The following is a 14,710-nucleotide window of genomic DNA, read 5'->3' on the forward strand; positions in this document are numbered from 1 at the left end:
CAGCCTTTTAGCTCCTCTCTTAAAAAACGGGATTTGTGCAATATTTGATCTTATTACATGTCATGTTGTTGACCAGAATATGTATATTATAAACAAGTGACAAGTTGTTTGAAAGCAACAAAATCACCAATGTCTTCCATTGAAAACTGTATAGTCTCATATGCATTAGCTTATTTAGCAGGATTGTGGTGCTACCTACTTACCATGCATGCAACAGGTAGTGATGCTTGCTTAACAAAGTAATAGTGGAATATAATTTTTTTACCGTGGGGAAAAAAATAGATAGGCCGCCTTTTTACCAGGATGAACCACCGTTTCTCTGATTAGGCAGAGTTGTTTTGTTGACTTTGGAAACCATTGTAGCCTATGTTATATTAAGAGACTAAAATGGCCCAGGGGAATTCGACATGTAAAAGAGGTAGGCCTATTTTATGTGAGTTGTGGTGAACTGATAATTCAAAACTTTCAAATTGATAAAAATCATGTAAAAGTCTCAGACCTGATAATAGTCCTTGATGTACTCGGAATAGTTATTGCACTTGCATCGCATGGTAACGACTCGACTTGCTTTTAGTAGGCTTTCGTTTTCCACTGCTGATAGAAGCCCGTCAGAGTAGTCATCAAAGATGCTACATGAAACCTTCTATTCAACGTGACACTTTCGCTGGATCTGTTCATGTATCTTTTTTTTGCTGCCGCTCGCTCATAGTCATAGTCGCTATAGCCTAATAACTTGGCTATTTAAAAATGTGCGCTGCCTGGATGTCCCACGATTCACTCTGACAAATCAGTAGTGTGCAGTGTTTCATCTCACCTTTGGGATAGCCTCAGTACAAAGTAGGCTACAGTACAAAGTAGCCTACCAGCCCCCCGATGGAAAATCCAAAAAGGCGAGTTGAGCCGGTACCATGCTGTGGAAAAGTGCCGTAGACATTGTAGAAATATATATAGACTTCTTACATTACTAACCCATAGTTTGGAATGCAGTTTATTATTTTATAGGGTATTAAAAAAATCTACCATAAAATTGTAACTTATTAGTTTAGGGTTGGTAGCAATAACGTAAAGCATGATTTTAGCACCAGGGTATTCAAAGTATTGTGTGTGAGAATGAGTTTTTGTAGGGTACTTGCTGCTCCCATCATTATTTTTGTTAACAAGGAAGTGTATTGTGCACTTGGTTCTAGGATGCATTACCAGTAACCCCAGGTAGGATTACAGCAGGACCACAGTCTGTTGTTTGGAGTAAAGACAAGAGTAACACTGCACTGGCAAATGAAGAGAAGTTCATTCACAATATGAATTTGTATTGTTCTGAATCATTGCTGAGATGTGTGTGTGTAGTAAACACCAACTGTTTCATGTCATAATATTTGAAAGCAATAGAGATGGCCAATAGGTCTATCAATCTCACCATATCATTTGATAGCCTGCCCAGGAAATTGTATTACCTAATGAACAAATATCACAACAAATATTTCTTTTTTTGTCAAGGTTTAACACCATTATTACCATCCTGTTATACATACTATGTTTAACCTTTAGGTTTGTGGGAACTTATATATTTGTGGGTTTATAGGATACATGAAAAGAGAGATGCTATAAATGATTGTGGGTTAACCAATTATGCATGACAAAGCTGAATAATTAATGATTTGTATTGCATGCAATAATCCAGTTTTGTAACAATGTGAAAAGTATTAGAATTATGATACTAAAATGTTTTTGTTTTGGGGGAGGGAATTGTATCATGATCACATAACAAGAAAAAACTAATGTTTTTGGGCCGCAAACACGTCTCCAGGTTTTTTATGTTGTAAAAATCTCAACACCCCAAACAGGTCAATTTCTAAACATTGAAATTGACATTACCAGGCCACAACAGGGAAGTGTACTCCAGAAACACTTAAACTGAACCTACATGTACAATTAACTATGTAAAAACTTACGACATTGTTATATTGAGAAATTGAACAGTCACTGGGGACGGTATTGCATGGCTGTACACTGCAAATCAACTTCACCACAGAATGAGCCGAGTCTAACTATGCACTCCAGAGGGTGGCCCCGAGCATGTTGTTGTGAACCTCCCGTCTGGTTTCGTATTAACAATCTGCATCAGAAATTCAGCAATAAAAAACAGCATGGTGCCAATAAAACGAGTGACCTCATTTATTCAGAGTGAAGTGTGTTGTTTCCTGAAACAAGGTCCCGGAACATCTAATATAAATTCAAACACACACCAGCATGCACACAATCACCAGTTTACATCAATATGCCAGACACACATACACGTTTACATTCAGACACAAGACAAACAGACATATACCATGCAAGCATACACCTTCTTACATTTACTAGCTTATATACCAGATATACAAAAGGCTGATATTCATACACCATGTTGAACAGACAAAGTCCTAGAGAACCTGTCACCTAAACAGAACCATGACACAGGAAGCTGGAAGTCATCACCAGCCCGGCAGCCATCTAATCCAGGCTTGCAGTGCTGCTCTCTCTCAGGCTGCCATGTAGCAGAGAAATGTGCTCCAGTGCTGCCTCCATTTCTTGTTTCAGCTGGAGTATCAGTACAGTGTAGTACAGTATTGAAGTTTAGTTTAGTGGAGAAAGAAAGAAACGCAGGGAAGCGTTTATACATGTTCTTAAATAAAAACGGAACCAAAGCAACATTTATGGCTGTGAAGGCCAATATACAGCATAAAGCCTGTTGAGACATTAACAATATGTTGAGGGGCACATTTTACCGTAGCTATACTTGTTCCAATGGCCTCTATATCCAAGTTAAGTGTAGAAGCCTTCACCATAGAACCATCACTGAATTGATAACTGCATAAAAGGATATACAACCATTAAAACACTTTTAAAACACAAAAATCAACAAACACTCAAGACTAGATTGCAGTGTCTCATCTTAACGTGGACCTTACCAATTGGTGTTCTCTTTCCGGATGAGAAAGAGGGAACGCAGACTGGCGAGATGCTGTGGGGCTGAGACGAGGACTACACCCACAGAACAGCCACACCCAGAGCAGCTCAGGGAATTGTAGATGCTATGGAATCATAAACATATAGCAGATATCCATTCCCAGTTGTACCTATCATGGTTAATATTACATGGGTTGTACAAACATACCAGTTTTCCCATTTCTCCTCAAGACTTGACTGTATCTCCTTCTTGATAATCACATCAAGGGTGACCTCTATGGAAAGATTAACTGCTTATGAAAATCAGAGTAAGTTAGTTAATAACAGTACACCACCATGTATGAAAAGCTTGATTTAAAATGAAAAACAACTATATAGTTAATCAACGATGGTTATTCTTGCCATTCGTCTATTCAAAAAAAAAAAAAAAAACTTGTTCTAGTTTGCCTTTTGCCAAATAAGCAAGTTTTCCCCAGCTTAGATGTTTATGGCCCTACATGAAGAACATATATTTGTCCAGCAGCCACTGCCTTTTTCCGGCATCTCCCCAGGTGGGTATTTTTCACAGAAAGAGCCCGTGTCTTAAAATAATGTTCGATTTTTCCATTTTCAATGGCTGAAAATGGTTACGTTTTCTTGGCTGACTGCATAAAAGTTAACCATGCATTCATCTTCTCATTTTCTATAGCTGTGGCCAGCAGCTCTGTAGCTCTCTCTGTCGACCAAATATGACAGCACAGGCTACGGGTCGTGGTTGCAGAATTCGCGCAGTTTTACTGTCCAAAAACCCTTGCGACTTTTAGACTACTTACAAGGCTACTTGTAAGACTGAACTTAAAATAGAGTGGGCCAAACGTGAGTGGTCAATGAGACACATGTGGCCCTGGAGCCATAGTTTGCCGAGTCCTGCTCTAGACAGCAAACATTTGACGTAAACTGACAAATGCTGTAGACGTAAGTTTTGGTTGACAATTAAACATTTTTGGCACATCAACACACCACTTACTGCTGCATATTAGTGAGTCACAACACTTTGCTTCTCCACAAAGTCCGAGTGAGTCTGCCCACACAGTGTTGCATTGTCCACAGTGGAAAGTCATGAAATTCCTGTAAACACCTTCTCTTGGGTCCATTGCGTTCCTCTGAGCTGAAAGCGTTGTCTTCTTGTTTTACGGGGGTTGGCATTCAACTCATTGGTGTAATACCGCCACATTCTGCTCCGGAGTGGATCAGACGCTAAACTTAAAATCTAAATCCCATAAAAAAATAACACACACAGACTATTTATAGCCTAACTGAAACACACATTTACGTTGAACGGCTTGTTTTGGGTTGTATCGTTATTTTAAAAATTATAATGAAATAACCATAGCCATATAACACAAATGGTATAACGAGCCATTAATCGTTGGTTTGATCTTTCCATATCCTTTATGCTGGTATCTGCAAGAAAAAAAGAAAATAGGCTCGTAATATCGTTTTGTCCATTTCGGATGTCAGATCCAGACTGTGGGGAAATGCTTTGTTTCCGTTGTTTTGTTTGGAATAACGGAATAACCATATAACACAAATGGTACGACGGACCATTTAGCCTACTCATCTGTTTGATCGTCCATATCATGCAGGCTGGCACGAGTGAAGAGAGAGCAAGGGGAAGAAACGTGTAATGATTGGAGGTGTTATTACTTCCGAACACCAGGGAGCAGCAACGACTAGCTTTTTTACCTACTTGTATTACCTTGACAACAGGTTCTTTAGTAGAAAACACACACACACCAAGCTGGATGTGTTGACCGAGTTTGCTAGTTGCTTGGTTAATAATTCATGGTCTTTGATGAATACCGGTATACGTTTTTTAACAGCCTACAACGGATGAAAAAACAACCAACCAGGAACCTCTAATGGCCAAAATAAGTCCATAACCCTTACAGAATCCTGTCCCATGGTGGAGAGGGATGAAAACCACATGAAGAAATAAACTAACATGTTTAAGGGGCATATTATAGTTTTTATGATTTATGGTTATCATGAAACAAATGTAGTGTTAACTATGTTGATGTAAGTCTTTACCAGATAATTGTAAACATTTGTTTGAAAACGTTGAAACTTTTTTGTAATACCAAACTTTTTGTAGAAAATATTTTTAAAACCTTAGAAACCTTGTTACTACAGCCACACGCCCACACCAATAATTGTGTTAGCCCCACCATGAAACAAGCAAGACAATTGTGTATTCTATTGTGCATGTATTCACATTGGAATTATTAATTGATTTGAGCCCAAAAACTGTATAGATTACTTAAATAATCTTGCAAATCACCTAGACCCATGTCCCAATGCAATTTTGGGACAGGCCCAGTTGAGTTTGGGAAGGTTGATTCTGCACTTTGGGATGGTACTGGGACAATGAGGGACAAAGTTAGTTGCGAGCCCTGCCCTTCCCTCTTCTCTCCTGCCCTGCCCTTCTCTACTCTACTGGTGTAGGTTGGTGTATATACAGGTTGGTGTATATACAGGTTGGTGTATATACAGTTCTGTGCCGCACAAATTCAGAAGAAAAACAAGTTCAAATGAATGTACATATGAAAGGACAAAATAATGTACAAAATCTTGTAGGCTTCAGACTTTTGCACAGTACAGTAAGTACAGGGTGTAAGCAGGGGCGTGTTCAGGGAGTGGCCTAGGGTGGCACAGGCCACCCCTGAAATCTGATTGGCCACCCCAATATATGATGGCTGTCATGGCTGTTGGCTATATGTCTGGACACACCGCTGGGTGTAAGTACTGTAAATGTTCTCCGGTGGTGTCTGTGGTCTGGAGTTTGTGAAATTGTTGTTTGTATTGGCCCCTTCCAGTAACGTAAGGGGGTGTCATATTCTGAACTTTGTCTGCTTATGAAAGGCTGACACAACAGCATCACTGCAGAGGTACACATCTCAGGTTGTTGTTTCATAAGCTGTGGTTAAACTGACAGCAGAAATGTTAGTATTTCTGCCAGGTTGACTTGAGGAGCCAGCTCAGTCCGTGTTCTCCTGGCTGTGGTGGAGAGAGCTCGCAGTAGCAACACACCAGTCACCTGAAATATCCAGTCAAAGCCTGAATAGAAACCCAAATGGAGATGAGAGGACCACAGAGCCTTCCTGACAGTGGTTGGACTTCCGTATACAGGGATAACCCATTTCAGAAGAGGCATTTCTATGGCTCTAGGTTTGTAGTGTGAGCAAAACAGAGATAGTTTGGCATGACTGTGAAATGCGTCATCTACACAGTAACACTTCCTAACCCACTGCAGTATGTCAACATTTGTTTTAAACATTTTGTTTTCCCCTGGAGGGGAAGTGCACCGTTCCTGGAGGTACTGCAATACCAGGTCGATGCGTGGAGTGGACGGAGCAAGCCCCTATTCCATCTCCCTGTTCCAAAAATCAATTTAATATATGGTCCCCGGGTAGGGGACGTATCAGATATTAAACTGATAAGAACAGATACTACACTTGATCTTAGCCAAAAGGCCGAGAAGCGATACCGAGCTGCCCCTCGAGAGACCCGAGTCATTTCCAGGAACGTCATATTAATATAGGGCGTCACAATTGTACTAATTGGACTAATGAGCAACATACTCCGTATAAAACCAAACGGAGTATAAAAAAACATCATTAGCAAAGGAAAATCGCTTTAATCAACGTGTAGTCTTTGAAAACTAACGTGAAAACGTGGTGTGGCTGTCACGTGATACACGGCCCTCCAATTGGAAATGAAAGATACAACTGTCGAAAACAATCACAGTTAGGCTACTCTTCCGAGAAACAACCGGCCAATAACATGAACTTTATGTATTGGTCAAATATTTCGTATTTTCGTGGTAGCCTATTTGAAGACTGTTACGATAGCTCACGAAAGAACAAACAACAGCCATGCGAACAGCGGACTCTAGTTACGACAAAACCCTGCCATCTGCTGGGCATCATATAGAACAGCAGCAGCCACAGCTTCGAGCTCCCCAACAGAAAACCAGTCTGTCACGCTGTTGAGCATAACCAACATGGGTGATATGCATTTTGGCCATCAATTGGGACAGAAGATCAATCTTGTCTGAGTATGCAAAAGTGGAAAAGGATATGCTATGCAGTGTAAAATCACATTAGCCCTACTTTAGTTACCTACTAGTTAACAAGTTGCCTTTGAATATGACACACACACGGCTAGTGAACTATCATGCAGAGGCGTGTTTCGAAGCAGCGCATCATGATCAGCCATTTAAACTGCTAACAAGGTCGATGGTAATAAGCAAACGCGTGGTATTGAGTTAATAGCCGGCGAGGTAGGCTACAGTTGCGCCCTAGATATTAACATTTGAGAGAGTTGGCTTTAGAGACGACAGTTCAGTTTTCTATTTGACCGTAATTTGCGAAAACATGTCCTATGCTAGCTTGCAGTACGACGTCAGCTAGCTGGGTCGGCAACTCGCATCTAAAGACGTGGTGCTATAGGGCCTATTTGAACGGCCTCGTGACCAAACTGCCAGGTAGCAAGAAAAGAAATCAACGTAGGCCTTCCTTACTTTACATGCCAAATAACTACTACCTCTCAATGTGTCTTCTTTCAGCCAATGCCGGGATACATTTGCCGTGACACATTGCGCATCGAGTCGTTCGGTAATTGGGCCTCGGCCTGCTACCAGGCCTGGTACACACACAGGCCTCGACGTTAACAGGCCGAGTGTCCTACAACTTCAGCAAAACTCAAACAACAAAAGCGAATATGCCCTGACTAATGGCTGACATGACTGTAAACATTGACACACGTTAACCACATACATTGTCACGCATTTGGTAGGCTATTAAAATAAACAACAAGCGCTCTTTCCGAATGACTTGGATCAATGCGCTGTAGTGAGAGCCCTTCCATTTCTCCCGATCGAAGCACTTCCACTACAACTCCTAAAAGTAACTCCGAAATGTCCTGTTTGCACATTCCGAAGAAGGCAGTGTATTCTAGCGAAGGGGAAAGATACAATGAAAGCAGCCTATATGTAGCCTATGTTCTTTGACAAGTCACTGACAATTCACAGCACATCGGTCTGACTTCAAACTTCATTTTTGACGTGATTTGCCACAAGGAAAGCTAAATCGCCAAAACTTCGAGGCTACTCCATTTGGCAGACTTGGAAAACATGTCTAGGTCAATACGACATGCAACAGGAATCGGCTTACCATTAAACATATACTCACAGTTTGAGGGGTTGCATGCGGAAAAAAACGACTAACCTACGTCGTTCCTCGCCGGGGCAATGATCCCAGAGCTCAAACAAAGCATCATGCAAGGCGTCAAATGTACAACATCCATTAAACTGCTTTTCCACATATCTTGTATGTATTTGGTCCGTTCGTGAGGGAAGATTTCAGACGAGGCCGACGAAATATCCTCCCGAAGACAGTGCCACTTGCTAAAGGACTAATCCAATACAATGTGTTGACCTGCGCATACCTGAGAAATGTTAATGAGGTGCAACACTTGAGCGTCTTGGGGGGGTTGGGAGGTGAGAAGGTTTGTGGATCCCTTTCCTGTGCTGTGTAGGTCCCATGTAAGCCTGTTTTTCATTCCTTTTATTTTCCTTGCCTCGTCGGACCTCATTGGATTGAATTTTAGACACATGTCACATTTGTAACATGTCTGTAATATAGTTATTAAATCATTCCCCAATAAAGCGAAATATAAAAAAACAAATCCGTATTTATAACGGTGAAAGACTGTAAATTAGCAACAGTAAAAAGTTAGTTATAAAACATGAATTAACCGTTGAATTCGTTAAGTAGACTACTGTCAATGTAAATACAAGACAGTTTGATTACTTTCGCATTAGGCCTATTCCTTTGTAAAAACTAGGCTATTTCACCGTTAAAAAAAAAGACTGTAAAGTAGCGACAGTAAAAAACTTAATTAGAAAACATGAATTAACTTTTTAATTCACAGATAAGTACTGTACATGTAAATAAAATAAAGTAGGCTATATATCTTTTGCCTAGTACTGTACATGTAAATAAAATAAAGTAGGCTATATATCTTTTGCCTATTGCTATTTTAAAACAACAGTAAAGTATACTTTACACTTTCAAAACACTAAACGGCAAATGTGTTTAATACAGATGCATGTTAACTGAGATTTTAAGACGGTAAATGTGTAAATTGTGGGATTAAATGGGAAATGTTTGTATTGCTTTTTATTAATTATGCACTCATCGTCGTTGTAGTGTCCTGTGCTCTAAATACATTCCCGTCTGCAGACTGACTCCAGACGCACAGGTATACTGTAAGTTCACCAAGTGATAATTGCATGTACATTTCCAGTAGTTTTGATGCACAACTGGCTAATATGATGTTTGGACTTATTCTGTCTTTTTGTTTCTTTGCAGCGAGAGTGCCCCTTTTTGGGGGGCACTCTCTTTTTTCTTAAGAAAAGACAATTGTCTCAAGCACCTGGCATAACATAACATATACAGTGCCCTCCAAAAGTATTGGAACAGTGAGGCCAATTCCTTTATTTTTGCTGTAGACTGAAAACATTTGGGCTTGACATCAAACGATGAATGTGAAACCAGAGATCAACGTTTCAGCTTTTATTTCCAGGTATTTACATCAGGATCTGATGCACAAATTAGAAAATATCACCTTTTTGTTCGAACCCACCCATTTGTCACGTGAGCAAAAGTATTGGAACATGTGACTGACAGGTGTGTTTTGTTGCCCAGGTGTGTCCTATTACATACATTATTCAATCAATAAATACCACTGAATGTCTACACTCAGGTTCAGATTGGGTAAGATAGGTTTTGTCTATGCAGACTGTATTCAGAGGTGAAAACAACATGAAAACCAGAGCGCTGTCTTTGGGTGAAAAACAAGCAATTGTGAGTCTTAGAGAAGATGGAAAATCAATCAGAGCCATTGCAGAAACATTGGCCATAGCCAGTACAACCATTTGGAATGTCCTGAAGAAGAAGAAAACTACTGGTGTACTAAGTAACAGACGTCGAACAGGTAGACCAAGGAAAACATCAGCAGTTGATGACAGAAACATTGTGAGAGCTGTAAAGAAAGACCCTAAAACAACTGTTAGTGAGATCAGCAACAACCTCCAGATGGCAGGAGTGAAGGTATCACTATCTACTGTTCGCAGAAGACTTCATGAACAAAAGTACAAGGGCTACACCAGAAGATGCAAACCACTCATTAGCAAGAAGAATAGGAAGGCCAGGCTGGAATTTGCCAAAAAGTACAGAGATGAACCTCAAAAATTCTGGGACAAAGTTTTATGGACTGATGAGACAAAGATTAACTTTTACCAAAGTGATGGAAAGGCTAAAGTTTGGAGAAAGAAAGGAACTGCTCATGATCCCAAACACACAAGCTCATCTGTGAAACACGGTGGAGGTAATGTCATGGCTTGGGCTTGCATGGCTTCTTCTGGGACGGGCTCATTAATCTTCATTGAGGATGTAACACATGATGGCAGCAGCAAAATGAACTCGGAAGTCTACAGAAACATTTTGTCTGCCAATTTAAGGAAAGATGCAACCAAACTGATTGGCAGAGCCTTCATCATGCAGCAAGATAACGACCCAAAACACACTGCCAAAACAACAAAGGAGTTCATCAGGGGCAAGAAATGGAAGGTATTAGACTGGCCAAGTCAATCTCCAGACTTAAACCCTATAGAGCATGCATTTTACCTGCTTAAGAGGAGACTGAAGGGAGGAACCCCACAAAACAAACAACAACTGAAAGAGGCTGCAGTGAAAGCCTGGGAAAGCATCAAAAAGGAAGAATGCAAAAGTTTGGTGACGTCAATGGGTCACAGACTTGCTGCAGTTATTGAAAGCAAAGGATTTGCAACTAAATATTAAGTCTTATTCACTTAAATATGTTTTAAGTATATCTGTTCCAATACTTTTGATCACATGACAAATGGGTGGATTCAAACAAAATGTGATATTTTCTTAGTTGTGCATCAGATCCTGATGTAAATACCTGGAAATAAAAGCTGAAACGTTGATCTCTGGTCTCACGTTCATTATTTGATGTCAAGCCCAAATGTTTTCAGTCTACAGCAAAAATAAAGGAATTCGCCTCACTGTTCCAATACTTTTGGAGGGCACTGTAAGTAGAACATAATTTACATCTATGCTGATCTTAAATAAGTGAGACTTCCTAAATATACAGATTGCAATATATAATCGAATATACTACTAATACTAAAACTTCCTAAATATACAGATAACAATAAATAACAAAATAACCCTAACTGCACATAAAACCTATTACAACCCTATAACCTATTTTAACCTGTGGAGTAGCCTACCGTCTCTCTTATTTAAGATCAGCAGATGTAAATTATGTTCTACTTATATGTTATGTTATGCCAGGTGCTTGAGACAATTGTCTTTTCTTAAGAAAAAAGAGAGTGCCCCCCAAAAAGGGGCACTCTCGCTGCAAAGAAACAAAAAGACAGAATAAGTCCAAACATCATATTAGCCAGTTGTGCATCAAAACTACTGGAAATGTACATGCAATTATCACTTGGTGAACTTACAGTATACCTGTGCGTCTGGAGTCAGTCTGCAGACGGGAATGTATTTAGAGCACAGGACACTACAACGACGATGAGTGCATAATTAATAAAAAGCAATACAAACATTTCCCATTTAATCCCACAATTTACACATTTACCGTCTTAAAATCTCAGTTAACATGCATCTGTATTAAACACATTTGCCGTTTAGTGTTTTGAAAGTGTAAAGTATACTTTACTGTTGTTTTAAAATAGCAATAGGCAAAAGATATATAGCCTACTTTATTTTATTTACATGTACAGTACTAGGCAAAAGATATATAGCCTACTTTATTTTATTTACATGTACAGTACTTATCTGTGAATTAAAAAGTTAATTCATGTTTTCTAATTAAGTTTTTTACTGTCGCTACTTTACAGTCTTTTTTTTTAACGGTGAAATAGCCTAGTTTTTACAAAGGAATAGGCCTAATGCGAAAGTAATCAAACTGTCTTGTATTTACATTGACAGTAGTCTACTTAACGAATTCAACGGTTAATTCATGTTTTATAACTAACTTTTTACTGTTGCTAATTTACAGTCTTTCACCGTTATAAATACGGATTTGTTTTTTTATATTTCGCTTTATTGGGGAATGATTTAATAACTATATTACAGACATGTTACAAATGTGACATGTGTCTAAAATTCAATCCAATGAGGTCCGACGAGGCAAGGAAAATAAAAGGAATGAAAAACAGGCTTACATGGGACCTACACAGCACAGGAAAGGGATCCACAAACCTTCTCACCTCCCAACCCCCCCAAGACGCTCAAGTGTTGCACCTCATTAACATTTCTCAGGTATGCGCAGGTCAACACATTGTATTGGATTAGTCCTTTAGCAAGTGGCACTGTCTTCGGGAGGATATTTCGTCGGCCTCGTCTGAAATCTTCCCTCACGAACGGACCAAATACATACAAGATATGTGGAAAAGCAGTTTAATGGATGTTGTACATTTGACGCCTTGCATGATGCTTTGTTTGAGCTCTGGGATCATTGCCCCGGCGAGGAACGACGTAGGTTAGTCGTTTTTTTCCGCATGCAACCCCTCAAACTGTGAGTATATGTTTAATGGTAAGCCGATTCCTGTTGCATGTCGTATTGACCTAGACATGTTTTCCAAGTCTGCCAAATGGAGTAGCCTCGAAGTTTTGGCGATTTAGCTTTCCTTGTGGCAAATCACGTCAAAAATGAAGTTTGAAGTCAGACCGATGTGCTGTGAATTGTCAGTGACTTGTCAAAGAACATAGGCTACATATAGGCTGCTTTCATTGTATCTTTCCCCTTCGCTAGAATACACTGCCTTCTTCGGAATGTGCAAACAGGACATTTCGGAGTTACTTTTAGGAGTTGTAGTGGAAGTGCTTCGATCGGGAGAAATGGAAGGGCTCTCACTACAGCGCATTGATCCAAGTCATTCGGAAAGAGCGCTTGTTGTTTATTTTAATAGCCTACCAAATGCGTGACAATGTATGTGGTTAACGTGTGTCAATGTTTACAGTCATGTCAGCCATTAGTCAGGGCATATTCGCTTTTGTTGTTTGAGTTTTGCTGAAGTTGTAGGACACTCGGCCTGTTAACGTCGAGGCCTGTGTGTGTACCAGGCCTGGTAGCAGGCCGAGGCCCAATTACCGAACGACTCGATGCGCAATGTGTCACGGCAAATGTATCCCGGCATTGGCTGAAAGAAGACACATTGAGAGGTAGTAGTTATTTGGCATGTAAAGTAAGGAAGGCCTACGTTGATTTCTTTTCTTGCTACCTGGCAGTTTGGTCACGAGGCCGTTCAAATAGGCCCTATAGCACCACGTCTTTAGATGCGAGTTGCCGACCCAGCTAGCTGACGTCGTACTGCAAGCTAGCATAGGACATGTTTTCGCAAATTACGGTCAAATAGAAAACTGAACTGTCGTCTCTAAAGCCAACTCTCTCAAATGTTAATATCTAGGGCGCAACTGTAGCCTACCTCGCCGGCTATTAACTCAATACCACGCGTTTGCTTATTACCATCGACCTTGTTAGCAGTTTAAATGGCTGATCATGATGCGCTGCTTCGAAACACGCCTCTGCATGATAGTTCACTAGCCGTGTGTGTGTCATATTCAAAGGCAACTTGTTAACTAGTAGGTAACTAAAGTAGGGCTAATGTGATTTTACACTGCATAGCATATCCTTTTCCACTTTTGCATACTCAGACAAGATTGATCTTCTGTCCCAATTGATGGCCAAAATGCATATCACCCATGTTGGTTATGCTCAACAGCGTGACAGACTGGTTTTCTGTTGGGGAGCTCGAAGCTGTGGCTGCTGCTGTTCTATATGATGCCCAGCAGATGGCAGGGTTTTGTCGTAACTAGAGTCCGCTGTTCGCATGGCTGTTGTTTGTTCTTTCGTGAGCTATCGTAACAGTCTTCAAATAGGCTACCACGAAAATACGAAATATTTGACCAATACATAAAGTTCATGTTATTGGCCGGTTGTTTCTCGGAAGAGTAGCCTAACTGTGATTGTTTTCGACAGTTGTATCTTTCATTTCCAATTGGAGGGCCGTGTATCACGTGACAGCCACACCACGTTTTCACGTTAGTTTTCAAAGACTACACGTTGATTAAAGCGATTTTCCTTTGCTAATGATGTTTTTTTATACTCCGTTTGGTTTTATACGGAGTATGTTGCTCATTAGTCCAATTAGTACAATTGTGACGCCCTATATTAATATGACGTTCCTGGAAATGACTCGGGTCTCTCGAGGGGCAGCTCGGTATCGCTTCTCGGCCTTTTGGCTCAGATCTTGTGAGTGTCTGTCCTTAATTGGACAGACATTGGCCCTCCCCCGTCGATACCGGATCGCCGGTACTGGGATCCGGTGACGGGGGCGGGTCGGAGCGGTCGCCTGCCTGGGGGCTTCGGCCCCGACGCCAGGCGGGGACTTGTCCCCACCCTTCTGAGCGTTGGGCGTCTTGGCGCCCAGCGTTGCTGGTAACCCAGAGGTGGGCCAGGCCACCAAGGGGATGGACAGTTGGACGGACTGATGTCCTGAAAACTGAGGATCAGAAAATCCTCGCCGAAGGGCAGCCTGGGAGCAGTGGCAAAGGGATGGAGCCTTCCCAGGGGCCGTCACGACCGAGAGCCGAGGGCCAGTCGTCCGACT

General features: G+C 40.8%; 1 protein-coding gene and 1 non-coding gene across 3 annotated transcripts; both read right to left on the minus strand.

Moving 5' to 3' along the window:
- Window positions 1-679: 679 nt before the first annotated feature.
- Window positions 680-5,599, minus strand: oip5 (opa interacting protein 5). 2 transcript variants are annotated; one of them, XR_006958064.1, is made up of 5 exons: window positions 3,953-5,594; window positions 3,155-3,221; window positions 2,949-3,071; window positions 2,766-2,847; window positions 680-2,577 (listed from the first exon to the last, which is right to left on the minus strand). XR_006958064.1 is itself a non-coding variant. In XM_047047083.1 (5 exons), the coding sequence occupies exons 1-5, from the start codon at window positions 4,077-4,079 to the stop codon at window positions 2,491-2,493; spliced, it is 504 nt and encodes a 167-aa protein (XP_046903039.1). In that variant the 5' UTR covers window positions 4,080-5,599; the 3' UTR covers window positions 680-2,490. The 2 variants fall into 2 exon arrangements, 1 of the variants encoding a protein (XP_046903039.1); XM_047047083.1 differs by having other exon boundaries at window positions 3,155-3,239; window positions 3,953-5,599.
- A 680-nt stretch (window positions 5,600-6,279) lies between these two features.
- LOC124466553 lies at window positions 6,280-6,470 on the minus strand. The gene has a single exon (XR_006955952.1). It is a non-coding gene; the product is annotated as a U2 spliceosomal RNA (small nuclear RNA).
- Window positions 6,471-14,710: the final 8,240 nt, after the last annotated feature.

This window comes from Hypomesus transpacificus, chromosome 3 (assembly GCF_021917145.1).
Source record: "Hypomesus transpacificus isolate Combined female chromosome 3, fHypTra1, whole genome shotgun sequence".
Lineage (NCBI taxonomy): Eukaryota > Metazoa > Chordata > Actinopteri > Osmeriformes > Osmeridae > Hypomesus > Hypomesus transpacificus.